Source organism: Odontesthes bonariensis, chromosome 12, assembly GCF_027942865.1.
Source record: "Odontesthes bonariensis isolate fOdoBon6 chromosome 12, fOdoBon6.hap1, whole genome shotgun sequence".
In the NCBI taxonomy this organism is placed as follows: Eukaryota; Metazoa; Chordata; class Actinopteri; order Atheriniformes; family Atherinopsidae; genus Odontesthes; species Odontesthes bonariensis.
The window spans coordinates 4444729-4464679 of NC_134517.1; the positions used below are offsets into that span (position 1 = coordinate 4444729).

The following is a 19951-nucleotide window of genomic DNA, read 5'->3' on the forward strand; positions in this document are numbered from 1 at the left end:
CATTTAACCTTAAGATTTAAGTTACAGTAATAAATCATCTTTATGTTAAAGGTGATTTTTTGCTTTTGATATTTTGGAAGATATTGAAATTAAACTCAGGAGCTGCATACACCCCGCACACATGCTGGCAGCTTCATCTTGATTTCTGCTGTCGAACAGCATCACATATTGCAAAATACTGTAGGTATCGTAGCCGACTTACGTGTGTGCTGTGAGGAACGCCTTCTCTCCTCCCTCTCTCTCCTCCCACCATCCCGGTCACCGGCTAGATGAAGCCACCTTTTTATGTAGGCCTCCACCTCCTGGTCAGTGGCCGTTAGTTGGTTGTTTCTGACCGTTCCTAAAAAATGAGAAAACAGTAAAGTTTTTGAGAGATTACACACAATGGTGAGAAATGCATGGCATGCTATATCCTGCCCATAGCTGGGCAGCAATGATGAATGTAGTTTGAAAACAGTTTAGCCATGCCCATGACCAGCCCATTACTAAAATTGGAGGAAAACTGCCCTTCACCTGATGAACTGATTGATTAATCAGCAATCAATGCCATTATATTGCAACAGAATAGAATATTGTCTGCTACCACACTGATGCATAATCATCCACATATTGATAAAGCGATTATGATTAATTTCAGCACCCCTAGCAACTAATCAGAATCATGAAAGAAAAGGAAAACCCTAACCCATTCATAAAACGCATCACAATGAAATATAACACAATTAACACTTACCAGTAATGACATCTTTTATTTGGAGGCTGTGGAAAGCCGTTTTTCCATTTACGCCCCGCCAGTTGAGCTGCTTGGCCAGGGAGTTAGCAAAGCAGTATCTCATGATTCTCCAGACCGCATCTTTAATGTGAACCCCACCGATGACACTCAAAGCAGTAATCTCAGGGGGAAAAAGAGAAAAAAAGGCAGTATTAGTACCACAGTTTTAGAGAAAATGTTTAGACTAAATAATCAATTTCAGTAAATGAAATCAGTGTACTGTGGTTTCTTTATTTTTCACCCGAGGTGTCCCAACTGAGCTTCATTTTTGCTGTGCATGAGGAGTTTTGTTACCCACAGATGTACAAACCATACACCCTTTACTTTAGAACAGTCCTCAACATCTCTGTACAGTTACAGTTCAATCGGATTGTTTTTTGATAAGGTTTCGATATTGCTTAATCATAACCGAACAGAAAAAAAGTTCCCGTACACGTGCATCAATAACATAGCATGCTAAGCTAACACAACGAAAGCAAAAACAAAAGAAAGCAAACCCTCCAGTTCCAGCGGTCTGGCAACAACTTCAGACTCATACTAATGAACATAGAACAAGCAGTGTTTCTTTTTGAAAAATGTCATCAACCTCACTCGTGGCTGTATTTTGGTCGCAGCATCAAGCTTACAGCACTATGGTCGTTTTGAAAAGTAATTACATTTCAACTATAGCCAATTTCAGCCAACCCTATCTGAAGAGGTACAATGCCACTTGTAGACACAGCAGGTTTGTATAGTTTAAGAGAAACAAAGCTAACATATCTCACACATAAAATTAAATAAGCTGAGCCGAACTTACCTTCAACTTTTCTGTGGATCCCAGTAGGCTGAATGCGGCCAGTTTCTTCTGCAAGGTAGCTGGGTCACGATGAAGTGCTGCCTCAGCCAATCAGAGTGGCGTTGACCGATTCAAATGTTAACGGTTGTGTTCCAAACGCCCCCGCAAATTTAGAACAAATCACACCAAGGGGGCGTGGTAGTGAAAAAAAACAGTCTAACTTCTCTTCAGGTAAAACTTGCAGTTTTTTTTGTGGAATAAGAGTGGGTTTGCCCAGCTCACAGTAAACTCATTTTTACCCATAGTTTCAACAAAGGTGGGCCAAGTGTGTTTCTTTATATGTGGGCCACTTTAGGCTCACATCCGGATTACTTGATGCTCACTTGCCGTATTTCGGCCAAAACTGGCCCAAATATGTTTCAACAAAGGTGGGCCAAGTATGTTTCTTCATTTGTGGGCCACATTAGGCTCACACCCGGATTAGTCGTTGCTAACTTGCCATATATCAGCCAAAGCTGGGTCGTATCCGTTTTGTAATATTTGGCCCAAATGTAGCATTTACTACATGGGCCACTTTAGGCTCACATCTGTTTTGTCCGGGCCAGAAGAATGCCTACAGTGCCGGATCGTTGCCTCAAGTGGCCCACATCCGCATGCTATCTGGGGCAGGAGCAGGACTCGCGTGTGTGTGGGACGTGGGTCCAATGTCACCAATATAGAAAAGAATATTTAGAACTGTAGAATAGCCTATTAGAATACGCCTATGGCATTATCGAAAACAACATTAATATCATTAAATAGCTAGTACGCTGCTCGGCAGCACTTACCAGGAGATGGAGTGAGATGGGGATGCAGACCTACAGCACTCCAAAAACGGATTGACGTTCTGGTGTCACGGATATGAAATCCCTCATGAGGGCTTGAATGTCTTTGTTGTGCATCATGTCTTTGTGTACATTCATTAGTGCCAGATGTGTTAGTCTCTTTTGCGTCATGGTGGACCGTAACCAGGTTTTCAGCCTCCGCAGAGTTGAGAACGAGCGCTCAGAGGAGGCTACTGATATTGGCAGACAAAGGCACAACTGTACGAGCTTCTCCACCTCTGTAAACAAGGATCGTGTCTGCGGATGGAGATTGCGCAGACGCTCAGCTACAACTCTGCATTTGTAATGGATGCAAACTAGCAGAGAACAGTCGAGTCTAAGCATAGGCTACATAAGTAAACCGCGCTGTCTCGCGTTACGGAGTAGCTACAGATCTCAATAGCAACTTTCTGCAGAGGGTGCAGTCTCACCCCCTGCACCCCTAGTTCCCACGGCTATGAGCCTATCCCCGTTTTTCGTTCTTTAGCTGATAAATATACATATGGAAAGGTATAAAACACCAGCTTTACTGGTGAAACGGCTATCCATATTGTTCCTAGATCTACAGTAGCTGTGGTGATGTCATTCTACAGTCAGCCAATCACGTCTGTTCTAAATTACCCGGGGAAATCGGAGGTCTAAAATAATATTTCCATAAAGCAGATTTATGAGATAAATAGAAACCCTATTTAATTGTATTCTCAGTTTAATTCGTTTTTGAATAGTCATATGTTACAGTTTTCCTCTCATTTTAGCACCCATTCACTCATAACATAGCTAAACTGCAATTCTAAATGGATATTTGGCGATTCTAACTGGAATATGGCGATTTTGAGAATGTCCTTCTTCAAGTAACACAAATAAGGTAGGAAATCCCAGTTGTTTTTCATATGCTCGCCGAAACACTATTATCAAATAGTCTTCTTGTGACTTGGTTTGTTAGTCGACTCTAGGTGCTTGCAGTCTATCTAGAGCTACTTGCTAAGTAGCCCAGTGTCAGTGCAGTTAGCACCATCTTTTGAAAATAACGGACACACTTTTTACTTTATGCTAGGTTGCCAGCGTGCTTCCTCTGCCATAATGTGATGCGAGTAGATTGGCTTGAGTAGGCTATGTGTCCGCTGTGGCAGCGGACAGACTGGTGTGAGCAACAAGTTTGAACGTAATGTTGTGCCTGTGTGATTTAGCACTGTACAGGCTACTGTTGGAAGCCCGCCGGGTAGAACTATCTCTTGAAAGTTGTCGCCTGCAACTGTTGTGCGTCAGATGAGATGAAATAGAAAGTCCGCACTGTAGCTGATTCACTCCCAGCTCTTTTTTTCCAAGATGAAGTTGATCAAAACTTATTTGAGGAACACAGTGGGCAAAGTAGCCTTTGTGGATTGGCTATTTTATCCTTAGTGAACGGGCTATGATTGAATGAGATGGACAGGTATGCCTGTGTGTGCGTGTGTGGTTGCGTACACGGGCTGTGGCTGTCTTGCCCCTGGACCTTCTGTGCAGCTGTTCCACCACAACGCACAGTGCGACATCTGTCTGCTTGTGAGCAGTAAGCTCCGCTGATAACTTAAAGTTTACAGTATGCAAGGCTACATTACACTATGCAAGGCTGCATGCAGACGGTGGAGTAATGGGTCAGTAACGTTGTTGCGTTGATGCGCGGGGGGGGGGGGGTGCTGTTTTGACTAGCAACCCTTCACATTCATGCAGCAACTGCATAGCAACCCCAACGAAAAATCGCTGGCGCCGCCGCTGATCAAGCCTCAAATATCACCTCAACGCTAAACATGTAGCAGCTAGCGTGGAAGCTAACGGGGGCCCAATGCAGCTTAACATCCAAGATTCTATATACTGTGTTTTCATGCATGCTACATTCAGATTTCAAATAGGGATATGTTCTGTGTTTGTTGAAATATTGTTGAAAATGTTAATTTTCTAAAGGATAAAGTATATGCGATTAAAATGCGATTAATTAATTTCAAAGCCTGTAGTTAAGGCGATTAAAAATTTTAATCAAGTCACAACCCTAGTAAAAATATATGTGACATGATCAGTGCTGTCAAGGCGTTCAATGCAAAACTGTCATTGTACATTCAGCAAGTGAAAAGCAGAAGATTTCAGCACTTCCCCTCTATCTCAAAGATGCTGGACAGTCACACAGGTGCAGCCAGTGTTTTAAATGTGTCCAAGTATTGGGACCTCTTATCAAGGCTTGGACAGGAGTTTGCTGACAGATTCAGTGACTTTGAGAAACTTTTTTTTTTTTTTTTTTTCTTTCTTGATTTATTGTCATGCGTACATATGTACACACGAAATTTGTCCTCCGCTTTTAACCCATCCAGGTTGGCACCTGTTTGACACACATGCACAGGGTCACACAATTGGAGACAGATGCCAACCTGGAGCGGTGGGCAGCCATGAAGCAGCCAGAAGGCACCCGGGGAGCATGGGGGTACGGTGCCTTGCTCAAGGGCACCTCAGCCGTGACAAGGAGGTGGACTGACACCCCTCCAGCTATCAGTTCCACCAATCTTTTTTTTTTTCCGAGTGGCGAGAGTGGGAATCGAACCACCAACCTTCCGGTTATTGGACGACCAACTCTAACCACTTGAGCCCTGTGTGACATTTATGGCCAACCCTTTCATGAATGTGGACATAAGTGAGATTTCAGGACAGATGGCTGAACTTATCTGTGTCGATCCTGTAGAAATGGAAATGGAGGTTATAAACCTTCAAAACAATGTGCAGTTAAAGTCTCAGCAGCATTCACAGCATTTCTGGAGCTTGGTAGAGCCAGATAATTATGAAAATCTTCACCAAGCAGCTCTGAAAATGTCTGCTTTGTTTGGGTCTACATACCTCTGTGAGTCAGCTTTTTATGACATGAATGTCCTGAAATCAAAGCTCAGAACGAGACTGACTGATGAACTCCATAAGACTCCATAAGAGTGAACTTAAGTGGATACACTCCAGCATACACCTCTCTTGTTGACTCCTTGCAGTGTCAGTCATCTCACTAGCTAAAAAGGCTGAACTTCTGAACACATTCTCTCTCACACACACACACACTCCTTCACTGCTCAATATTGAACTGAACTAAATGGTTTTATTGTGAATGCAATTTTTGTTCTTTATTTTTGATGTTTTAATACAGAATGTGAGATGTGGACAGTAACATATTGTAAATGTTCAGGAAAAGAAGGCTTATTAAGTTTGTTTGTTCAAAATGAGCGATGATAATAAATGTTACAAAACATGAGTAGCTCTCGGCCATTTTTATTTTGTTAAAGTAGCTCTCGGAGGGAAAAAGGTTGGAGACCCCTGCCATAGCCTGTTTTCCTCACAGGCTTAACCAGTGCTTACCTTTACCCCATCCTAACATTTACCTATAACCCCCCACAGTATGCTGATGGTACAAACATGTCATCTCACCACAATGATTCTGAACATGGGCAGGTGCACATTTACACAGACAGTCCTTTTTCTGAAGTGACCCCCCTAAGCCTTGGATGAAAGCTGGCCTCGGTTTTCTTGAGTGGCTGCCCCCTCCCACCTTGGCCCAATCCACCAGTACCTAACCCTTCCAAGTGCCCCTCGCAGGTTACCATAACAACCACGACCTCTGGCACTACACCAATTAGAAAACAATCAGCCTTGAGAGACCAGAGTGGAGTGAGCTTGGGAGAGGGGGGGTGGTGAGTACTGCAGCACATGTGCAGAGCAGAAAGATAAGAAAGATGAAAGAAAGCAGGTTGTGTTTGTTTTCCATTTAATGAGGACGAAGCATAGAGTCTCACAACTGAAGCTAACCCAATGCCATTACTTTGCAGACTTTTTATGAGGTTGAATGTTTTTAAGATGTGTTGACCACTCATCATTTCATCTTAAAACCTGCAGTCCAATGTCAAAATGTACTCAAAGATGGTCTGAAATCTGAGTGAAGTGAAGCCAAGGGAATTAGGATAGTATTACACTCGGTTTTTGTTATTGAGAGAACTCAGTAGCTCCTACTCCAGTTTACCAGAAGTATACAGAAACGCATCTGGATCATTGAAAATCCTTAATCTTAATGAAAAGACAAAATTCCAGCTCTGCCATTGCTTCTCTTAACTTGGTTTTCAGTTTGCTTGTCTAAAGAGGATTAACAATTTGCCAATGGCTTTGACTTTTCCAACCATCTGCCGTCCCTGGAAGAACTCAGTTCAGCTTTTGTTTAACATTCAGAAAAAAAGTGTTTCTCTGTAAAGCAGTCCATCAAATTTCCTCTAAGATACTAGTCCCTCTGAGACGATGCAACACAGCCTCACGGTTTCATCCTAAGCTGCTAATAATGTTGCACAGAAGTTGGACTGGCGGAACAGAGACAGAGCTAGCTGCCTTGTAACAAGCTCATCCAGATGAGCTTTTAGCTATGCTTGGCTGGTCACTGCAGAGGTTTCCTTTCCTCTGTGTTGATTACTCAGACATCCTCTCAGCTCATTGAGTGGAGCACACACACACAGACCTTTTTTCTCTTAACACAGTTATGCTTATGCACTGTCTTCATCTTGCACACTCTTATTTTCCTCATGCACACACACATGCACACTGTGGGAGCTTTTAGGGGATGTTCAGTTGATCGGTGCGAGTGCTGCTTTGCAGAGCAGAGGCTCTGAGTGTGTGTGTGAGTGTGTGCAGTTTTGGGTAATCACATTATTTTATAGAAAAAAATTGGCAGGAGAAGTAGAAACCTGAGTGGTGATTTGTAAATAATACTATAACATTTATTCTGTGGACTATATGAATATTTTTCAGACCCTAATGACTGAGCTTTGGTTTTTCTTCATGAAGCTGAGGATTAGCATTGGTTTAAAACTAAACTTACACTATGTTGGTTTGAAGGAAAGTGTGCTTTGTTACACATAAAATGCTTGCACAAGTTCATGTATGTTTATGGAATTTCACTTTAGAGAGCAGAGATGTCTCGTAGACTTTAGCATCATTATTGACTCTCTTTGTGAAGAAATAGTGAAATTTTCAGCTTACTTCAAAACTGCCACAAGCAAATGGTTTCATGGCAGTCACAAGAGAGACATAGAGGGTGTTTTGGCCTTAAAATATGGATGGAAGGTGAAGTAGGATTAAGAACAGATGGGAATTAAAAGAAAAAAGAAGCTGCTTAAAGCTAAAGGAAAAAATACAGTTTGAAAAAAGAGAGTGACTTAATCTTAAAACCAGTAAAAGTGGTAAGGCAAGAGTTGGAGAAATGAATGAAAAGAAACTGAAATGAATCTTTAATGAAATAAGAGGATGTTTTAAAAATGGATACTACGTGGTCCAAATGATTGCAGGAATGAGCAAAGTGGACCAACCATTGAAAAGAAAGGGAGAAAAGAGGAGGTAGCCAGGGATTTGGGGCTAAAGAGGCTAAGTGGATGTTTTGGGATAATTCAACGGATGAGATGGGGAACGAGGTGGACGGAGTGAGGACGTGCACAGAGAATGAAGAGGGGGTCAGTGAATATTCGGGGCGAAAAAGGCCAAATTAAACTGAAAGGAGTAGACGGGAAAGCAGAGAAAAAAAAAGGATAAACTGAACAGAGTTGCTGGGAGTAGAAAGTGGTGAATGTGGAGAGGACTAAAAGGGAAGAATGAGAAGAGGTTTTTAGGGGGGGTTGATGGGGCGTAATGGGGGTTAGACAAGGAAAGGGCCAGAGTGTGTGTTTTCCGGACTCAAAGCGTGCGATTCAGCCTGCCTAATAAGAAAAAGCTCTCAAGAGGCTCTCGTGTGCTCCATCCCTTCCTCCCTGCTCGCTCGCCTTCCTTCAATAGACCCTTTCTAGGTCTCTCTTCTCCCTGCTGCACTCTCTTCCTCTCATTTATGATTTCCGCCTCTCGTATTTGCACAAGTAGTTCTCAATGAAAAATAAATTCCATGCAAAGGACATCCGCCTGCTTTGGAGCACGTACATGGTTAAAAGGACACATGGGCACATACACTCAGCCTCTTGAAAGGACACACAGTGGAATTATCTTAAAAAATCAGAACACAAAGGTTCTACTCAGGGACAAAGTGCTCATTTTTCATTTTTTCCACCACAGATGCTTGTTGCTCCTGTATGCTCCTATATGCTCCTGTATGCCTTTTTTTTTTCTTTACAATTGAAATTTTATTCATGGAAATGTTTAGTTTTGAAAACAGCTACCCAGAAGAGTTTGAGTGTGTCTGCACATATGTGTCTTCCATTTAAAAAATTTGTCAGAGTAATGGGGAATGTTTTCTGTGGAATAATTGTTTCAATGAAATAAACAATTGTAAAAAAAAAAAAAAAGGATTGAATTCAAAATCTATCCTCTAGAGATGCACAAAAACAACAAAATGTGCACTATCTACACTAAAATCCACAGTGGAGTAAGAAAACAGGGGCTGGGTTTGGGTGCAACTTTCCCTCCATTTTGACTGCGACTGCTTTAACCTCTCCAAATATAGCTCATAGAGTTAATTAGCAATACTGAAAACAAGTGCATGAATGATTAATTATTCATTCCATTTGCTGTTGGCAGAGCTAACTCTTAGCTGTTGCTTTTGCACATCCTGTTGGCTGAACAGAGGCTCGGTCCAGTTGTAGTTTCACTGCAGAGAAGGTTAGCTTGTTGTTCCTGCTGTTAGCTCCAGAGATGAAATGACAATCTTCACACTGAGCGTGACACACTCAGGTTGGCTGTAGTTCCACAGTCCTCCCGTGGTTTTCTGCACAACGTAAAAGATTTCAGCTGCTCAATGATCCATGGACATTATCACTTGATGGTCCACTCTCTGTTTCTGTGAAGCCACGCTGTTGTAGGTCAGGCAGCTTGAGTTTTGGTTTGGCTGAAATGGGGAAAGACGTCACAGCAATACCTCAGAGTACATGGTACCTTCACACTTATCCAAGTCATCCACGCCATGGACACCAAGGCCCCCCCATACCATCACCATCACACACATCTGCTTTGAATCGGATCCAAACATTATAAACATTTATCTTTCCCTAACTAGTCTAAAAGAAAAAAACTCGAGTGCAGTCCTGTGTACTTGAAACAGTCTGATGCATCATTTTTGAGCAATAACACCTAACCTGTTGTCCTCTTTGTTGAGGGCGCTATACTCTGCGTTGGGTTGAGTAAATAGGAGAATCGCACTAATCTCTGGTGTGTGTACTCTTAGCATCTGCGGCTGTGGAGAAATAAAGTGTAGAGCAGAGGGTGACTTGTGCTTTAACATGAAAAGAACAAGCAAATGCAAATATTATGATCTATTTGACATGTTACAAAAGAACTCTCTTTCTAAAGCTTACAGACCTGCAGTAATGGAGAAATAGTTTGCATTTGTGATGAAAAGTTGATCAGATGAAAGGTTGCAGAGATTTGTGTTGGCTGAGACACGAGGCAGATAGGCCTCCTGCCACACGCACAGCCGCAGAAGTCAAAGGGGAATGTGGAGCCAGACCCCCCCCCCCACGTGATTTAATGCCAGCCCGTTTACCACCTGCAGCGCTCCCTTTCTGTCTGCTTGGCACACACATGCGCACATATACGTCTGTGTCCAAATCATGTCATAACAGACAGTATTCCATCTCTGTTATTATTTCTGTTTTTTTTTTTTTTTTTTAATTTCCCCCATGGGGGGATGAATAAAGTATTTTTCTATTCCATTCTATCCTCAAGCATCCGCTGGTTTCCTCCATGATGAGATGCCACCCTGCTCTGCCACTGTGAGTGTGGCTTCTGCGCACAGCATTTAGGCAGCTAGTCTGATTGATGTCATGGCAGTCGATAGAGCGCTAATTACTCCCCGTGCGTAGACGGGGCCGCATCAGAGGCAGTGTCATATCCTGTCAGCTGCATTTTAAAAACACGTGTCACTTCCTGTTAGACCTGTGGAGGCAAAGGAAGACACGAAGAAACCTGACAGCCCGTCCATGTGCCCACAACACATACACAACCACGCTGCACCGCCGAGTCTTTCTTTCACACAACCCTTCTGTCTCCTTTCTTGCCCCTCTCTTTTCTCCCCTCTGACCCACCTGCCAGCATCGGTGGTCTTTTGTTGTCAAACTTCATTAGTGGAGAAGTCGGCTAATTAGAGCACGAGCTAGGGAGATTAGGAGGAAGAAAACGAGATGAAAGGCGAGACGATGGAGGGAGACAGAGGCAGGGCAGGGGAGATGGGCAGATGATGCAGAGATTAAGATGGAGTAGGAGGGATGAATGGGATGAATGTAGAGGTGGCAATGACAGCTGAGATGATTGCCTGCATACACTCGGAAGAGTAGAAGGAGGGAGAGAATTGGAAAAGAATAACTTGAGGTGCAAGAAACTGAAAATAGATCAGAATGAAAGAATCAGCCATTTGTGGTGACTTGGTGTACGAAATTATTCACAGTAAAGGAAATTGAATGCCAAAGTAGATGAAATAGTCTTAGGAAATCATATAGGAAGATGATGGACAGTTAATCACTTTGATTAAATTGTTTTTTATCGCTAACAAGCGATCTCATGTGTGCGAAGCACCACAGAGACAGACACAGATAGAGGATACACGGAGACGGACCTGTGTCCGTTGCTGTGGTGGAGTTGATCCTTGTAAGACACAGCTGATAACGATCCTGCTCTCCAACTGGACACCAGGGAGAACACGCAGGCGAGCACACAGTTGTGTCAATATCAAGCTGTATTTCTGCTTCTGTGTGCTTTCACCGTTATCGACTGTGGTCCGTATGCCAAGAGATGACACCAGCATGGAAATAATTGCATTGTTCATTTTAGACTGTTTTTATTGAAGTGTTCAGAAACTTGTAAGACAAATGGTTCCGACACACCAACACAAAGAAACGTAATTCAGTTCAGAGCATCTCTAAGTGAGTTCATCAGAGCTGTTTATGTCATTGGCTAAAAAAAGTTCATGCCTTATCTTATTTAAATAAAAGGTCAGAACATTTACTGTCGAGCTGAAAGCAGTGAGATGCTCATCTTTAACTGGCATTTGTTTTCTGCATTGACCCACTCAAATTTCCTGCTTTCCTTGTAAAGGTGAAAGCCATTTCTATATAGAAGGTACCGTCTCTTAAGCTTTTTAATCAATTGCACTTTATGTTGTCAAGCTTCATTGATTTTTTTTTTTCAAGTGACTGTCATGACTTTGTGTTTATGCTAATGAAAGAAGCATAAAGAGGGGGTTGGGGGGGCCTATCTAACTTGTCCTGCAGCTTGTCTTTTCATTGGTTCCTCACAATGAATTTAAATTCCTTAAAATCAATATAACCATAAACTTTGTGTTTATGCTCATGAAAGAAAGCTAGAAACACTCCTAAAGGAAAGCAACAGCAAAAAAAAACAACATCTTTTATCATGTTGTTACAAGAAGCTAAGTTGCTAATGTTTGTGAAGTGCATGGGGGGGGGTAAATGCAAACTATGGTTGCTGGTGTGACTAACTTCATGTTTCTGAGCTTCTGTAGAAGTAACAAACTGATACTTTCAGTTGCTCAGTGAACAGATGTATAAACACAAAGTACTTTTTGTTCTTTAGCTGATTTTTTACTAAGTGAACCCATGATGTTTGTGCCAAAAAGCATTCATACGCTTAATGCAAACACAGCGCAGATATGTGAAACATTTTCACTCTCTGTTTGATGCTCTGACCCTTTATTGTTGGAACAGCCTTCAGCTTCAGCGTCCCTGCAAAGCTACTGAGCCTTGTTCATTAAATTGGCTTCTATAAGGTGTAGAGGATAAATCCAAATCTTTTACGATTTACATGCTCTAGCTCTTGTGGGCGCATGCTGCCTGGAGAATATAACTATGCAAGGAAATCTGGGAACTATGAGGTGATATAGGCCATGGTCGCTGTAAAGGTCTCACGATCAAAAGTTCAGGACCACGAGGTAAGGCGAGTTCCTCTTGCATGAAAATATGAAAGCATTACATAGCTCGTTTCTGTAGTTTTGGGTGATATTGAACACATTCTTTTAATGCTGCGAATAAGACATGCCACCTGTAGTTATTAATCCCCTTAAAACTTACCCGTGTTTGCCATGAAAAACCTCTCATGACCTTAGCATGGCTCGGAGCTGACCGTGATATCGGCTCGCAGTCAGTTCATTGGCGTAGGCTGGGTCCCTGCGACAGCCAGTCCCCACTGGTGGACTCTCCCACCAGCGCCTATCTAACTTCTCCTGTAGCTTGTGATAGCTTGTCATTTCATTGGTTCCTCACAGCACATGCACCACAGCCATACAGCCCAACCCCAAAAATTACCAGGAGTGGTTCTTCCACCAGTCTCCACTATGGATCATGAGGACTCTCAGAGATAGAGGTGCTACTCTACATATTCAAAGCAAAAATCCCCAGTCATGACACTGATGGTTGATTTGGCTCAATTAATCTCTTGTAAAACATAAAAAAACATCTTACAAATACACTATGTTGCCAAAATTATTCACTCACCCATCCATGTAATTAAATTCAGGAGTTCCTTCCATGGCCACAGGTGAATAAATTCCAGCACCTCGGCATGCAGACTGCTTCTACAAACATCTGTGAAAGAATGGGTCGCGTGGTACCGTGATAGGATGCCACCTGTGCAACAAGTCCAGTAGCGAAATTTTCTCGCGACCGAATATTCCACAGTCAGCTGTCAGTGGTGCTATAACAAAGTGGAAGCCATTGGGAACGACAACAACTCAGCCACGAAGTGGTCGGCCACGAAGAATGACAGAGCGGGGTCAGCGGATACCTCCAAACTTCATGTGGCCTTCAGATTAGCTCAAGAACAGTGTGTAGAGAGCTTCATGGAATGGGTTTCCATGGCGAGCAGCTGCATCCAAGCCATACATCACCAAGTGCAATGCAAAGCGTCGGATACAGTGATGTAAAGCACGCCGCCGCTGGACTGTAGAGCAGTGGAGACGCGTTCTCTGGAGTGATGAATCACGCTTCTCCATCTGGCAGTCTGATGGAGGATTCTGGGTTTGGCGGTTGCCAGGGGGACGGTACTTGTCTGACTGCATTGTCCCAAGTGTAAAGTTTGGTGGAGGGGGGATTATGGTGTGGGGTTGTTGTTCAGGAGCTGGGCTTGGCCCCTTAGTTCCAGTGAAAGGAACTCTGAATGCTGCAGCATACCAAGAGATGTTGGACCATTTCATGCTCCCAACTTTGTGGAAACAGTTTGGGGATGGCCCCTTCCTGTTCCAACATAACTGCGCACCAGTGCACAAAGCAAGGTCCATAAAGACATGTATGAGCCAGTTTGGTGTGGAAGAACCTGACTGACCTGCACAGAGTCCTGACCTTAACCCGATGGGATGAATTAGAGCAGAGACTTTGAGCCAGGCCTTCTGTCCAACATCATTGTCTGACCTCACAAATGTGCTTCTGGAAGAATGGTCAAAAACTCCCATAAACACCCCTAAACCTTGTGGAAAGCTTGCCCAGAAGGGTTGAAGCTGTTGTAGCTGCAAAGGGTGGGCCGACGTCATATTAACCCCTCTGGAATAAGGATGGGATGTTACTGAAGTTCATGTGTGTGTAAAGGCAGATAAACGAGTACTTTTGGTAATATAATTTACTACTGCTAACACTAACTTTTCCCACTTTGGATCTGTACCAAGAATCTGAGACCATCAGAAATCTGAGGAGTCCATCTCTGATTGTGTGATTCTCAGTGACGCACGTGTCGCCGGATGTGTGTCAGATACACCACGGCTCTTTGGCCTGTTTCTGTCAAATTTATTAAACCTTCCAGCTCAAAGTGATCTGTTAGGTGTACTACAAACATTTCTCTCTCTGTCATCTCTTCTTGTGTGTAGTTTTCTTTGTATAGAAATAGAGCTCATTTCTTTTTTCTTTTTCTTTTACTCTTTTAGATACCGCACTGCTGTTGCTGATAGATTCATAGCATCATCCAGCCTGCTGTTTATTTAATTATTAATGATGCTATTAATTCTGACTCTAGTTGAGCCAGGCTGATAATACCTTTTAGAGGTATTTACACTCGTGACGGGCATGACAAATTAAATAAATCAAGCATCTCTAAAGGAATGTCAACCTGTGCATACTATATGTTTCCTGAATGGATTGGGTTACGACAGTGCTTGACAGATTTTACATTACGCCATTAAAAATGAATGTTAAATATGCATGACCTATGATCACATGTCAGATCCCAGTGTTGATTTAAAGCAAGCCAGAAAACAGTTTTTCAGAATGTAGCTGTCGGGAAAAATGCACCTTTTATAACCAGTGTTGTAAATATTTATGGATTCTAATGACAAGGACATATTCCTTTACTTTTCCGTGGATACTGATATTTCTTAGGGCTGGTGTCACCATGTTATTAATGGAACAGAGCTCTTAATTATTAATAGCAGTGTTATTACCAGCTATGCTGAGTTTCCATTGTGTTTTTAAACATTTATGGAATTATTATTGGTGTGACAGAGCAAGAGCAGGAGATTGATCTTCCATTGCTGGTGGGTGTGTGTGTGTGTGTGTGTGTGTGTGTGTGTGTGTGTGTGTGTGTGGGTATGTGCGTGTGTGTTAAAGAGAGAAAGAGGACAAAACAACCTCTTGTTGAATAAAGAGCCTTCTTTATTTTAAAACATGTTGGTCGTAAATGTAAGCTAGGTGTTGAGTTAGTGAGATGGTGATAGTAAGATGTCAAAGGGATGGTTTTCCCACGGCAGTTTAAAAAGTGAACTCATCCCATTCTGCTTTGTTTATGGCTTCCTTGTTTCTTTAGAGCTGATCAATAGCTTCCTTGGCTCCTCAGTTTGTTGTCCTGGAAGTGTGTGTTGTGTGTGTGTGTGTGTGTGTGTGTGTGTGTGTGTTGCATAATGCCTGCATTTATCACATTCATGTATTCTTGAGCCTCCCCTCCTCCTTTTATGTGGCATCTTAAATCAAATAAAGTGCACCCTCTGTTTGTGTGTAGATGTGTAATTAGAAGTGTCTGTTTGTGTGTGGCTTCATTTCCCCACCCTGTTGTCCCAGGCCGAGCAGAGGGTAAACTGGAGCGGGTCAATCATCTGCCTGACATCAGTGCTTGCTGTCTGTCAGTGGGCCGCACGGCGGCGGGGGGGTTAGCAGCGTTGCCTCACAATCACAATGTTGCACACAACATAAAGATCCTCTGATGTCACGCATTTCAATTCAATTCTTAATGTTTCCAATAATACAGGTTTTTAGATCAAAATCTGCTTCAAAATTATTTCAAAAGAAATTTTGAGTCCGTGTAAAAGTATACACTAATTTCTCTATCTCCCCAAGTGTGCAAACAGAGCAGAAGTAAGCTTGAAATCAGAGCAAAGCGTGTAATTTATAAATATATTCAAAGCGCTTTGGAAGGTTGACTGATTACAATACAAATGCTGTAAGAAATAATATTAAGCAGACTTGGACTGTCCATCTAGCAATACAGGCTCTTCCATAAAAAAATGAAAAAACTAGTAAAAGCCTTTGTGAAAATAAACAAGTAGTAATCCATTACTACTGTGCTTAAGCAGGGAAACATCTAAAACCTGCAGGGCAGCGGCCCTCGAGGGCCAGATGTGGACATTCCTGATGTAAGACTTTCTCCATTTAAAACAGACGAGATGTGACTGGGTTGTGTGTTTCAGAAATCTGTCAGAATGTGCAGGGAGCTTGCTGCAGTGGGGCCTCAGTCAGCTGCTCTTCTTGTGACTGATGGATGATGAATGAAGTGAGCTTGGATATTTGCTGTGTTCCCAGAGTACTTGGCTTTCAAAGGTTGATCATATTTGTATATTCTGGTTTATCTGTAAGGCCGTCAGCTGAACATTAAAGTTAGGAAATGAGATATTTTTAAAATTATTTCTGGATTTTTCCAAATTTTTTCAAAGTGAATGAATGAAATAAACAGATGATTGGGCAATTATGCATTTCTGTCATCTGGTTTGACTCTCAGTCTCCATACTTGTTCTGTCAGTGTGAGGATGTTACTGCTGACACAGTTGTCCTTTGCTCAAAGTGAAAAGACACACACACACACGGAAACTAGATTACATGTCATTATAATGTTGCATCGTTTATATGTAGTATACTGTCCATGATTGCAGGCTTTATAGAACGACGCTCCTGTTCCTGCCGTGAACAGTTTGAATGGGCCGATATGCTGAATGGAACACAGATCAATGTGCTGCAAAGAGTAAAAAGAATAGATGTACTGACACAGATTTAAGGTCATTCATGAGATAACGATTCATTTCATTAGCAGTTGTATAGCTTTGCTGGTGTTGTGCTGTTGCTCTGGATCACCTTGTACTTTATAAAAACCTGTGGTCGGGCTGGCAGTCGTGCAAACATTCATTTGTTTGGCTGAAAGATTGCCAGTACAAAGCTTGTCTTCTTTTTGTTTCAATTCCACGGTACCATCATCGCTTTGGAATTTTCTGACTCCCAGTGGTTGGACATATAAGGGCATAGAAGTGGTTTCTTTTGGTTAATCTGTTTTTTTACAGGCTGTGTGAGAAGACACTCATTGAATGACCCGTTTATGGAGGAAATACACAAGTGAGAGGGACATGGAGAAGACTCCTTTTACAGACACATCTGATATTTAATGTTTTCTGAGCGTTTGGAACATTACTTTTGGATTTCTCCCCTCTCCCTCCCAAATTCTTTATCCAGTAACCCAGTGTTTCCTGAACTCCAACAAAGAGATGAGCTATCTCAAAGACAGAAAGACAGATCTCATTGAGGTTTCTGGGTTAGTGATGGCACTTTGTTTTTGTAGATCCACTCAATTTAAAAATGACACTTTGTTCTTCTTGATAAAACTTGAACTTGTGTGGATGTTAAAAATGAAAGCAGTTTGTGTAAGCTGACTCTTTTCAGGGTGTGGTTGTAATAGTGAGATATGCCTGATTAAAAAGAATAGAGAGAAAATGCTTTCTAAATGTGTACATTAACGGATGAACGTGGCGTGTTGTTTCAAGCATGTTTGAGGGATTAGACCAGAACATGAAAGCAGTCCATGAACCAGCGTTCAGTCTGCTATTATTTAAAGTTTATAAAAACAAGCTTTTGACTTGGGATTTACTGTTCAGAAGCAAATATCCATAATAACAAAACAGAGCCGTATTTATTCCTGACCCCTCAGAGGGCGTAGTTGTGTTCACAGAATGCCTTAGAGCCATTGTGTGTGTGTGTGTCTGTTGCTATTTTCCGACTTTTCATAAATCACTTGATGTTGGATCAGTGTGTTTCTTCCCCTCGGACCAACTCAGTTCATGAAATTGCAAACTGCAGCCCTAATGCTGCGCACGGGTTCATCCTGTATGTGTGTGATTTGACTTTCTGCATTTCCATTATGTGTGGGTGAGTGGGTATGTGTGCATGTGCATGACTCACAGGGGTGCCCAGAGTTCAGTGTTGATATGCTGTATATTTCCTCTGTTGACAGAGAGAATATTCATAAAATGATTGATGATTTTGTTTTCTTTCCTGTTGCAAGAGACGAAGGGGAAAAAAGGGAAAAGGCATAGATGCCGGCAGTCAGAATGATCAAGAGATTAGTTTGTGCTCGTGCACAGTTTGCTCACAGGCACACGTGTAGACAGGTTTGTCTGTGCAGTCAAACTTCTGAAGCTGATGTTGGGAGAACTTGAATAGACAGATGGCTTGTGTTGGCTGCTTCATCATCAGGACAGCTGTCTGCTGATGACATCCCAAACTGTTTTAGATGCACACTGACTCTGGGATCCACTGATTAAAACATAAAGCAGCCTAATACCACTCAGTGTATTAGTTCTTTAAGCCACGTTCTGAACACATTTGCTCTTAAAATCCAACATTCACACTGAACGTTTCTGTATTTTTTGGTTTTAAAGTTCAAACTTTAAGGTTCCATCATTTTCACCTGTGGGGTCTGTAATTGTGAACCTTTTAAAAGCTTGTGTCCGTGTTCCTGTGTCTGTATATGGGTGCCTATCTGTATTGGAGCCTCACCCTGTCCTTGTGTGTGTGTATGTGTGTGTGTGTGTCGCAGTATGGACAGGATCCAGCAGCTAAGAAGAGAATACCAGCAAGCGAGGCGAGAAGGAATAGTGCCGCCCTATGACAAAATTGATCCGCGACGCAGAGGACATGAAAATGACCCACACAGGGTGAGCAGCCCCATACACATGTACCAACACATTAAATGACATAAAAAGACCTTCATGTGATAACTATTCAAACACATCTCTATTCAATGTGTATGATGTGTGTGTTTATTTTGTTTTGGGGAAATGTCTTGTCCCACTTTTGCTGCATCAGTGGAGCGATCAAAGCCCTTTGGTTGCCACTTTGTACGGGGCTCTCTCACGTGAGTGGCTCCTGTGGGCACTGAGCTGATTGAACTGATATGATCCACTTTTATCTGCTGATGAGACACACAGGAGCAAAGTAGAGGTTTGAGTCACTCGTCATCCAGCAGGTAGTGTTTTTCCTATCACAGTCACACAGATGCACTGCAGAGTTCAGACTGTCTGAGTCACGCTTGATGAAGCCTGAAACCTTGTCTGTGATAATGTAATAATGTTAAAATAACACGCAGAGTGGAAGTCTCCTCCCATGTAAGTGCCAGATCACATAATGAAACTAATGAAGATCAAATGCAGCAGTATGTTAAGATGTTGATTTCCTTTCTTTTTCTGCCTTTTGGCCTCAAATTCTATGGTTGGTGTTTTTTTCTGAAAACAGTGGTGAACTGAAGACACTGAAAATCATTTCTTCAAACGAATGTTCAAACAAACAGAACTTCCTGATTGAAGTTTTTTCATTGCATTTTGAAGACTTCCCTGTTGTTCTGGAAACGGTGTTCATATATGGACTTGCTGTGATTAAATAATTTGAAGAAATTCTCAGTAGTAAAGTCTGGTTGAGGGAGATTTGTGATGTTGGGAGGCAAAGATTAATTTCTGATTTAATCCTCTGAAAAAAAAAGAAGAAGAAAATAGATTCCCTCTGAGCAACTAAATTTGGTTTTCCACCATAGAGCCACAATTAATCCTCTATAACTAATCAACATGTTAACTGGAGTATATCACAGTATAACCACTGCTCCATGAACTCATCAGGTCAAATGCTTCTCTTCTGTCCCCAGATGCTGTCACGCATCACTGCTGCCCGGTTAAAAGAGGGTAAAGGGTGAAACATAAAGACTAATTCTTCGCTATCGCTGTGCATGCTGACCACATTAGTGTGAGACTGTCTGTTTGATCATAAATTAGAAAGAAACATACTGCAAACATGTCTCGTAGTTAAACTCCAGCTCCAGAGCAGTAGGATGAGCCTCACTGCCCGACTGACAAACTGCTTTCATCCAACACGTCACATGAATGAGATTATGTTGATATGTCATAATGTTGATTCATCATGTTGTTTGATTTATTGCCTTGGCAACAGTTGTTATTAATCAGCATTTCATTATTTAAATACACAGTTTAGTATTCAAATCTTTATACTTGTCTTTCATGCAATTTGCATGAATGGGATGGATGGATGGATGGATGGATGGATG

General features: G+C 42.1%; 1 protein-coding gene across 7 annotated transcripts in view; it reads left to right on the plus strand.

Annotated features, from left to right (window-relative positions):
• pard3bb (par-3 family cell polarity regulator beta b) overlaps positions 1-19951 on the plus strand; it is a 275337-nt gene that overhangs the window by 190342 nt on the left and 65044 nt on the right. For all 7 annotated transcript variants that reach the window (XM_075478942.1, XM_075478941.1, XM_075478945.1 and 4 more), the window contains one exon: positions 18437-18554. In XM_075478942.1, coding sequence (XP_075335057.1) covers positions 18437-18554 — 118 coding nt within the window. The remainder of the gene's footprint in view (positions 1-18436; positions 18555-19951) is intronic.